Source organism: Papaver somniferum, chromosome 8, assembly GCF_003573695.1.
Source record: "Papaver somniferum cultivar HN1 chromosome 8, ASM357369v1, whole genome shotgun sequence".
In the NCBI taxonomy this organism is placed as follows: Eukaryota; Viridiplantae; Streptophyta; class Magnoliopsida; order Ranunculales; family Papaveraceae; genus Papaver; species Papaver somniferum.
This window is the reverse complement of record NC_039365.1, coordinates 45,039,176-45,050,245: the sequence shown is the minus strand read 5'-3', so window position 1 is coordinate 45,050,245 and position 11,070 is coordinate 45,039,176. Positions and strand designations below refer to the sequence as shown.

General features: G+C 36.5%; 1 protein-coding gene across 1 annotated transcript; it reads right to left on the bottom strand.

Moving 5' to 3' along the window:
• Nucleotides 1-413: 413 nt before the first annotated feature.
• LOC113301772 (lysM domain-containing GPI-anchored protein 1-like) lies at nucleotides 414-3,500 on the bottom strand. Its single transcript, XM_026550588.1, has 5 exons — nucleotides 2,740-3,500; nucleotides 1,356-1,473; nucleotides 1,102-1,263; nucleotides 993-1,024; nucleotides 414-889 (listed from the first exon to the last, which is right to left on the bottom strand). The coding sequence occupies exons 1-5, from the start codon at nucleotides 3,401-3,403 to the stop codon at nucleotides 624-626; spliced, it is 1,242 nt and encodes a 413-aa protein (XP_026406373.1). The 5' UTR covers nucleotides 3,404-3,500; the 3' UTR covers nucleotides 414-623.
• Nucleotides 3,501-11,070: the final 7,570 nt, after the last annotated feature.

The following is an 11,070-nucleotide window of genomic DNA, read 5'->3' as shown; positions in this document are numbered from 1 at the left end:
TGAGACATAAATAGCCTAACACGCAAACACGGTGACAAATACATGTTTAGTTAGCAGGATTCTTGCTTAATTTGAGAGTCAGAAAGTAAACAATGTAGCTTGAAAGGTGAATCCTCAACAAAACTTTCCAAGCACTGGCCTGCTATGTATAATATCTTGCCTTAACAAAACAAAACCTAAAATATACATGTAGGTAAAGAGTTTGTTTGTATTTGGAAACATTAATTCCCTCTAGTTCCTTCTGCAATCGGCAATCTTTGCTTTGACACAAGCCCATTGCCAAGCTGTTACTCAATCATATCTCGCTGACCACAATTGTAATAACCGACCGTCAACCTAAGAGGCATTGATAAAAGAGGCGACAGATTCTAAAATGTTAAATCAAGATGCAACCATGGAAAACTTGAGAAAATGATCAATCAGGGAGCTGGAATTGAAAACCGCGGTGACTTGTCACGAAAACTAAATACAAGCAGGGCAAATGCCCAAATTTGACGGCACAAAAAAAAAATAGTGAAAGTTAAAAGACAATAAATTAGTGGGTGCACTACATATGAGTGACAGCAGGCGAAACAAAACCCCACAATTTAATCACAATGTCACCATGATAATTAGCAAGTTTGTCAAACCCACCAACTTATGACAACACATAAGAGCATAATTACGCTTTGATATCTGGATAGGGGGATCGCGGATGGTGCATCAGAGGTACTTCCAGTAGGTCCATTTGCTGGAGACATCCCACCAGGACGCAAACCAGTTCCTGGAATCACAGTCCCAGGATTTGTTGATATCACACCTTCTAGAGAAGGTGCAGGGGCTGGAGCAAATAATGGGTCCCTGACTGTTAATTCAGTTGGAGCTATAAGTGGGGGAAATTGATGTGGTGCTGCATAGGTTAATGAAGAAATATCAGAAAACAAAATCACACGTGGAAAAGGAACAAGCAAACAGAAGGAAGAAAATAGGAGCAAAATGAAAAGCAGTTTTACCTGGGCAACGAGGTTGAAGAGTTGTGGACAAACTGCAGTCATAAAAATGAATTGAGACATCATTGTTTCATAGGAAAACTAGATAAGACAAATAAGGTTAGAAACTCACGTGGCGACAATGCTACCATTGACAATACCGCCGTATGTACAGGCATTAACATTACAACCACCACCACCTGGTTGCGTCGTAATATTTCCAACCATGAGGTTACTGCTTTTGCATTGCATGCTTGAACACGAAACTGCCAATGAAGCAGGTTGGCAGTATAATCTGCATGAAAGTTCCCAGTCAAATAGCTTTACTTACAGGATTTAAGGTCACAAGCAATGAGGAAAGCAAAAAGTAAGACCGTATATACGCACTTCAGATTTCCAGGTCCACAACTGCACTGAACACAATGACCTGCAGTAATGGCGTAGCTCCCATTTGGCACAGTTAAACCGAAATCTGCAGAAGTTTTTGGGAAGTTTGACGCACAAGCTGTAAAATACAGAACAAGATACTCGTGAGACACGCATAATTCCCTCTTGAACTTGTTTCGAGAAAAAGGAACTCCTATCGATCAAACAGATTTGACATCTGAAAACACTATGTAACCAAACACAGTTGCATGGAACATATGAAAGTTACCAACACTGGGAGAATTATCAAAATTACTTGCCAATTGTAATTAGAATGTTCCAATTTATGCGTAACACGCAAAATATGAACCCACATAGTTCCATGTACTAAAAGATTATGAAGTACTCCCTCCATTTCAAAAAGATAGGCTTGTTTCATGTACAAATTACACATGAAACAAGCCTGTCTTTTTGAAATTGAGGTAGTATTAACATAACAGAATACTAGATTAGACATGTAAGCATATGCCGGCATTGATTCCTCATGGAGCACAACTGAATTGATTTAACTCAGTGACACCACCTAACAGCTCAATCACTTATCATTGCTTAATCAACTCAATCCACAAATCTTAAAACAGCAGATTCATGGAGCACAACTGCACCGCCTAACAGCTCAATTACTTATCATTGCATAATCAACTCAATCCACAAAATGATAAACTCATACGGACAAATAGCTTAATCAACTCAATCCACAAAATGATGAAAGCAAAGTTCAAGAAACCCACAAACAAACATAACAGTTCGACTGCGCCAGAAGTCCAAAACACCATCAAACAATAGAAGTACTATACTAGCCATGGAATGAAATGAAATGCCAGAACTGTTTACTCAAGACTCAACTCAAAGCCTCAAACCAGCAGATTCATGAAACCCAATTAAAGTTGATTCATGTCAATGATGCCACTACCGATGCAAGTACTTATCAACGGTGAATCAACTCAAAAACCACAAAACAGTGAACTAATTCATACCCACAAAAGCAAAGTTCAAGAAATTCTACCTAAGCTAATTCAAATCAGACACACCAGCCAGAAGTCACCATCAAGAGTTCACATACTTCACCATTGACTAAAACTAGACCGACAAACAAAATTGATACAAAGAGGCATTTCCGAAACTCAGCTACCATGTAGTAGTTCTAATGACCAACGCACCGCTAACAACAGAAATCTAAATTTTCAAACAAATTGCAATGGCATAAACAATGAACCAACTTCAACCCACAAACAAATTCAATTAAAATCAGCTAAAAACATCATAGATTTACACAGCACATTCTTATTTGTACCTCAAAAGAGTCAAATGCATAAAAGGGAAAAGCTGAAAAACAAAAAATTACCAGGAATAGGAACTGCAATAATGTCACCAGCTCCAACAGCTGGAACACCCATAGCATTAACATTCATAAGATCAGTAAGAGTAGTGGAATACCCAGCTGCAATCTCCGCTAAAGTATCCATAGGTCTTACAACATAAGAAAGATAGACTGCAGGTAGATTATTATCACTTGAGTTGAAACAAGTACATGGCAAAGGCACAGTAAGAATCTGACCCACATCAAGAACAGAAGGATCAGAAACAGAATTAGCTTCTCTTATCTGATCAGCAGAAACCAACCCAGCGTAAACACTATCAGCTATCAAAGACAAAGTATCAGCAGGCCGAGTCTTATACCGAGTTGACACCGATTTACGAATACCATCCACACAAGAACAGGTAATGGGTATTTTCAGAAAGAGTTTAGCTGGTAGAATATGGTTTTCAACATCTGGGTATGAAATGTCAATTACATTTGCTGTGAGTAGAGAGATTGGATCTATCTGGAATAGTGAAGCTACTTGTGATACTTTAAGATCTGTGTATAGTGTGTAACCTACTAGAGCATTACAAGAATCTGAGTTTGAACATGGTTCTATTATTGATTTTGAGCTAACAATAGAAACACCCAAGATGAACATCAACAAGTAGAACAAGAACTGATGAGTATGAGTATGTTTTGACATTTTAGGGTTTTAGGGTTTTGGGGATTTTTTTTTCTTGCTTCTGGTGAGTGAAGGAGTGAGAGTGAAAGGGTGAAGCAGGTTTGAAAGTAGAGAAAGGTAAAGTATCCAAAGGTGTGAACAGAGCTGTCAGGAACTCCTGGAATTATGTGTCTAATGTTTTTCTCTAAAGGACCAAATTGACCTTGGTCAACTTTGTTTATTTCAAAAGTGGATGTTAGTGTTGTCTTTGTCCTCCCGCCAAGAATAGTTTGAAAGTGGGGCCGCTGAGGGCTGGGGCACTCCAGATATTTAAGATCATTCCAGATTATGAATGTAAATTGTTCTTCGTCCGAAGACTCGAAGTTTGACTTTGGTGGTGCCCCGGGATTAAACATTGTTGCCTTACTGATCCAAAATTTTGATAATGGTAAATAGAATTGTCGTTCACTCGGACTTTGCCGAGATTGATTCTAGATTTAAATATAAAAATAAGAAATATATACAAAATATGTTACGGGATAGATTTCGTAAAACATCAATTGTAAACTATAAGCATAGTGTATCAAAAGCACCTAAGACTAAGCATACACTATCAAACAAGATAACAATTAATTAATAGAAATCATAAATCATTTATAATCGATGCAAAAAGTAAATAAGGAATTAATTAAATTTACCACATGATGAAATTCAGCTTCGTCAGTCGTCCCAGCGATGGGGTATAACTTCTCATGATGAAAACTCACTCAAAAAGATAACTCATAGCTCAAATGGTGTTTTTATCGGAAAAATAGTAGAAAACAGAGATTTGCAATGGTATAAGGGTGTTGCAAAATAAACTGTTACAAAGAACGATAAATGGAAAATGACATTGTCACTGTAGCAAATACAACGCTTCAGTATGTGTCGTTGTCACTGTTGATGAACGACTGTTCTTTGACGTCTTATGTTCTTCGTTCTCTCCTTCAATGGCAGCAGCAGAGACAAGCTCTGCAACTTCCTGTTCTACGCTCTTTTTCCTCCCCTCACTCTTCATCCCAAATCTTCTCACAGCAAAAATATTAACCCGGGATAATTTTCTTCTATTATTTTGTCTTCACGCGTTATTCTCCCAGCCTCCACAATCCAACACATGATAATCTGAACCTCAAAACGTCTTAGCTGGAGTAAACTCTTTTCTAGCTCATGCAGCTGCCAAATATACAACCAAAAATCCGAGTATCTCTCTTACTCCCTATAGAAATCTTCTTAGTTTTCAACCATAACTCGGTCACCAGTCCACGTTTACTTTTAATAGGTTATCCACAATTAATTCCCGCGAAACTCTCTAACCGAATATATTCCAGAAATATCATGCAGTTCTCCTTCTCTGTTTACCGAGAATCTGCAAAAAATCTTCCTCTTTAACGTTTCCAATTCTCTTACCATCCCTGTCTTGTTACATAGACCAATACAAATTCCAATTCCATGAAAATCTTTCCAAATTCATCTCAGAGAGTTACGCAGGTGACAAGTAAATTCCCCGCAATTTCTCAGCTTTGAACGTGTAGAAGGTGAAGTGCCCTTAACCAGCCGATAAGTGCCTTTATCAGCAGGGGTTCCCTTAGTACTTTGAGGAGTGCCCATAGTAATTTCCTTGGGTGTTTTTGACCTGTTTTCTGAGGGTGGCAATAGCATTTAGGGGTGCCTTTAGTAATTTCTCGGAAGGGTGCAAAAAACGTTTTCTTGAGCAAATTCTCCGTGAGAGCTTATTCAACTAAAACAAGTTTATTAGAGAAAAATTGAGTCCCAACTAATGTATTTATGGGTGAAAATGCGTCACACTTGCGTGCTCATCAAATTCCCCCACACTTACATTTTGCTAGTCCTCGAGCAAAACAGAAAATTGACCCACTACACAGCTGGTCATAAAATAATAGAGCTGCTACACAGCTGGTCCTATAGTAAAAGAGAAAGAGAGACCCGCTACACAGCTGGTCATAATTATTTATTTTATATATATATATATATATATATATATTTAGACCCGCTACACAGCTGGTCATATAATCCAAAAAAAAAACGCTACACAGCTGGTCATAACCCTAACAATCAAATTATTATTTATTTTTTTCATTTTATATTTTCATTTTTTTTTAGACCCTACACAGCTGGTCATGATTTGCAAGGAATTTCCTGAAAAAATAAAGTAAAAAGTTAACCTCTCCCCCACACTTAAACATTACATTGTCCTCAATGTAATTGAGTCATCCAACGCAAATATTAAGATGGAAAATGCAAAAAATGAACGAAAATATAAAAATATATCTACTGGAATGTACAAAAAGGATCCCCATAAACTAAGAACCTGAAAATTTGGGGATCAACCCATAATACAACATTTACAAATGACAGCTTCACACTTATGTTATAACGATGCGGAGACACTGAAGCTATCAAAAACAGAGACTCACCTCCAAACCAAGTTTTTACAACACAAGGAAGTGTGTAAACAACATAATATGGGGATTCTATTGGGACTGAGAAAATATCTATTGGCTCATGCACGGTATCAGAAATAGGCAAATCCTCTAGGTATTTAGATGCAAAGTATTCCAACAACACTTTAGAAGCACGCAATTCTAACCCTAAATTAGGCAACTTTTGGAAGTCTATGGGTCTAGAAACAACCTCTAAGTTGGGTGAATTATCTTGTGGGATGGATTCATCTATGGAATTAGGCAAATCATCCACACAATCATCAACAGGGTCATCTATATGTTCTGTTTGGAACAGAAAGTCACTACAAGATTCATCATCATCAGCATATAATCTTTGACATTCAAAAACTCTCAATCTTTGCTCCAAACTAGGCGGTGTGTGTTTGTAATACTTCTCATATATTGTTAAAGGTGATTCTTCACTTACCACATGTGGAGTAGAAACTCCATACTGTTGCCTACGCTTATATTCAGCAAGCGTTATCTCAGATGAGGTTTCCTGATAATTTGACTTTCTACGCTTATATTCCGCCAGCGTCATCTTAGGTGACGTCTCCTCGGAAGAAGTCATCATCCTCAAAGAGTCCGTGAAAAAAAATACAAAAAGAAACGCATAAAAAGGAAAAAAAAATCTAGAATAAATTGAAAATATTGTACAAAATAAAAAAATAAAATTAAAAATTAATCTAAAAACAAATCCCCGGCAGCGGCGCCAAAATTGATGGGGTTTTAGATAGTGGTAAATAGAGTTGTCGTTCACTCGGACTTTGTTGAGATTGATTCTAGGCTTAAATATAAAAAATAAGAAATTATATACAAAATATGTCACGGGATGAAGAATTCACTGAGACTCGGGATTTCACTGTTTTTCATATTCAAGTGGTTCAGAAATTAATCCTAGGAAATTATAGCTCCAAACACAAGAAATATTAACTCTATTCTTTGTCAAAATAGATTTCGTAAAACATCAATTGTAAATTACAAGCATAGTGTATCAAAAGCACCTAAGACTAAGCATACACCATCAAACAAGATAACAATTGATTAATAGAAATCATAAATCATTTATAATCGGTGCAAAAAGTAAATAAGGAATTAATTAAATTTACCACATGATGAAATTCAGCTTCGTCTGTCGTCCCAGCGATGGGTTTAGCTTCTCATGATGAAAACACACTCAAAAAGATAACTCATAGCTCAAATGGTGTTTTTATTGGAAAATAGTAGAAAACAGAGATTTGCAATGGTATAAGGGTGTTGCAAAATAAACTGTTACAAAGAACGAAAAATGGAAAATGACATTGTCACTGTAGCAAATACAACGCTTCAGTATGTGTCGTTGTCACTGTTGATGAATGACTGTTCTTTGGCGTCTTATGTTCTTCGTTCTCTCCTTCAATGACAGCAGCAGAGACAAGCTCTGCAACTTCCTGTTCTACGCTCTGTTTCCTCCCCTCACTCTTCATCCCAAATCTTCTAACAACAAAAATATTAACTCGAGATTATTTTCTTTTATTATTTTGTCTTCACACGTTATTCTCTCAGCCTCCACAATCCAACACATGATAATCTGAACCTCAAAACGTCTTAGCTGGAGTAAACTCTTTTCTAGATCATGCAGCTGCCAACTATACAACCAAAAATCCGAGTATCTCTCTTACTCCCTATAGAAATCCTCTTAGTTTCCAACCATAACTCGGTCACCAGTCCACGTTTACTTTTAATAGGTTATCCACAATTAATTCCCGCGAGACTCTCTAACAGAATACTGAACAGAATATATTCCTGAAATATCATGCAGTTAAGAGAATATCTCCTTCTCTGTTTACCGAGAATCGGCAAAAAATCTTCCTCTTTAACGTTTCCAATTCTCTTACCATCCCTGTCTTGTTACAACAGACCAATACAAATTCCAATCCCATGAAAATCTTCGTGAAAATCTTTCCAAATTCATCTCAGATAGTTACGCAGGTGACAAGTAAATTTCCCGCAATTTCTCAGCTTTGAACGTGAAGAAGGTGAAGTGCCCTTAACCAGCCGATAAGTGCCTTTATCAACATGGGTTCCCTTAGTACTTTGAGGAGTGCCCATAGTAATTTCCTTGGGTGTTTTTGACCTGTTTTATGGGGGTGGCAATAGAATTTAGGGGTGCCTTTAGTAATTTCTCGGAAAGGTGCAAAAAACTTTTTCTCGAGCCAATTCTCCATGAGAATTTATTCAACTAAAACAAGTTTATTAGAGAAAAATTGAGTCCCAACTAATGTATTTATGGGTGAAAATGTGTCACACTTGCGTGTTAATCACTTATTTATTCCTATGGGTATGGCCAAAAAATGTTGTTTGGCATACTAGGTGGCATGGCAAACGAGTCGCGCCATTGTGGAAAAACTACTGACAGAGTTTCCATCGACCGTTATTTCGAAAAACGCTGGCGATATTCAGAATATCGCTGGCGACAGACATTCCAGTGCGCGATATAAATAGTAACGCTTGCGATATCAAGATTATCGACCAGTAATTATTTTGCAACGACTATTTATACCCGTGTTGGTTTATATATATACGTCATTGTACTTCTCCAAGTTTCTCACACCTACTTCTACGTATATTTCACTGATTTCTCTATATCTATTCTCAATTTTAAATTTCATAAATGGCGAGATCCAATGAAGAGATGAATATTATCATGAATCAGTTTAGATTACAGCAAGAAATGTATCATAGGAGGTTGCAACAACTTGACGATGAGGAAGTTGAAGATAATAAACTAATCGATACTTTGATACTAAGAAAGATCAAATTTTGAGCAAAGCAGATTGTAATTCCAAAACCAATTTCTCAGGGTACTAAGAAAAAGAGCTCAGCGCAATTTTAGATAGATGGAAATGTTTGTGCGTGTTATTATTTGATGCTAACAACAAATAAAGAGAAGATGAATGTTAATGATACAGGATGAAATGCTAAGATATGCAAGATTTCAGATCTCTTTTTTCTCCACTGCTATAGAACATATAAAGGAACATAACGAATTTTGATCATATCATCCCCTCTCCAGGATCCCCATCTGGCTAGGGATCAAAACCCAGATGGGGAAATTACTCAGAAAGCATTGAAGAGGTCTTGTTAATCAAAGGGTTAAAGAACAGTTTGAAGAAAAAGAGTCATTTAGAGAAAGAAGAGAATATAAAGGAGAGAGAAAGGTTTAATAAGGATTATGCACTACATAATGCTTATGATTGAACAAATATTATCAAACTAGCAAAGACTATGATCCTTATTTTTTGCTATCGTCATCCTAACCGATATGGACTGAAACATCCTTAACATGTACAACAGTAAAGTAACAATTATGTAAACATGTTTTTCATTCGATTAGTGAAAAATTACTGTAATTATTTAAAAATTAAACTAATTAAGTTGATCAATTTTGATGTACCATTATGTTAAGATTTTCTAGTTTTCTCTTCCATGTTTGTTAAGGAAGAGAGAAAATCAGGGATTTTGGTAAAGAAAATTTCTAGTCTAAACAGTAAATGACTTTCCTTTTCTACATAAGTATTACTCGGTTAAAAGATAAGGTAGTTTCTCTATACTCATCTCTCCTGATTTAATTTTGACATGATCTCTCCCGATTTAATACCAACCTTTAATTTTTGTTGTGTCCATGTGCTACGTGTGCTCTACGTAGTGGTGTAATTCTTTGGTGTGATAAATGCGGGGTCTCCCTATCATTTTCGGTTAATGTGGGCCACCTACGGACTCATGAAAATTTAAGATTGTTTCAGAATAAATAGTACTCCATCTAAATTTTAAGATCATATACCATCAAATTTTTGGTGTGCTTAGGCAGGTTTATATGCAATTGGGTATGGTAAAGTGACAAATATATCTAGTTAGGTGGTATATATCATTTATTCAGCTGCGATAGAGACTTCATCGCTCGGTGGTTTTTATGTAGCTCATTGGTCTGGACGTAGCTAGCGATAGAATGACCATCGCTCGGTGTTATGATCATCGCTTGGTTTATCATCCAATGGCCAGAACTTCACCCCTATAGGTACTCAAACTTCAAATTCATTTCAACTCACATCAGAATTTCTAAATCTCTTTCAAATTTCTTAATCGCACATTCTCCGCACTTTATTTTTATAATTTTTTGTAATCTGGCTTCTCAATCTCAACTTAAATCTCAATCTTGCAAAAGTAACAACATTCGGGGTTCAAATTCATTGTCATAGAAGATGAATGTATTTGTCGAAATTATTTTTGTTTCACCTAAAATTGTATCAATGGTGTATGTATGGTAATTCCATGTGGGATAACATATTTCACAAATATAAAGAGCTAACCATGAATATATCTTAGGATTTACCTCAAAGGAGAACTCCTTAGTTTATTCTTCCGAATCCATATGTATGAATATATCTTTAGGTTCTAAGGATATATTTACCTGAGAAAATGGTACAAAATTAAGACCAAATGAGGATTTCACTAGGAGCTGTTGTGACTATCTCAGATCATTGAGGATCAAGCCTGTCAGAAAAAAGACGTCCAAGAGAAGTATTCTCACTATGCATATGATGAACTCAATCAATCTCCTGAATAAAGAGCGTGGGTTCTGTGAAGCTGTTGAATCTTTCTCTGGCAATATCAACACACTCATTCAAGGAATTACATTGCTCCTGAATATCCTCAAGGAATTTTCTTTTAAGGTTGTAAAAAAGAAAACGACTGGTCGGATACCGATGGTGGCCGGGTCAGAACAGCGGCTCGTCGTTTTCTCGTATATCAAGAGCAGTGTAATTCCTCAAGGATATTACAACCTTAAAAGAAAATTCTCAGTTAACACCTGATATTGGTCCCAAGCCAAGGACATACTCTAGATTATGACATTCCTATGTCTTCTCCAGATTTTGTTTACTTCAGTTTTCACATTTAGGAAATCAATTTCGTCGGAAAAATGATTTCCCCAACACACTGTTCGACCCCAAAACAATGAGAACTTCTACCAATAGAAGTAGATTGATTTGAGTTCTTGAAGTTATACTTGCAAGTTGGCACTGGTTAAACTTGATTTCTAGTTGGGATGCTGTAAACCTGTAACTTTGTCATTAGTATCCTATCACCTCTATGGTGACTAGAGCTTCTCTTTTATAAAATTTGCCATTTTAAGTCACCAAAAAAAAAAAAAAGGTTAGTGGCCACATA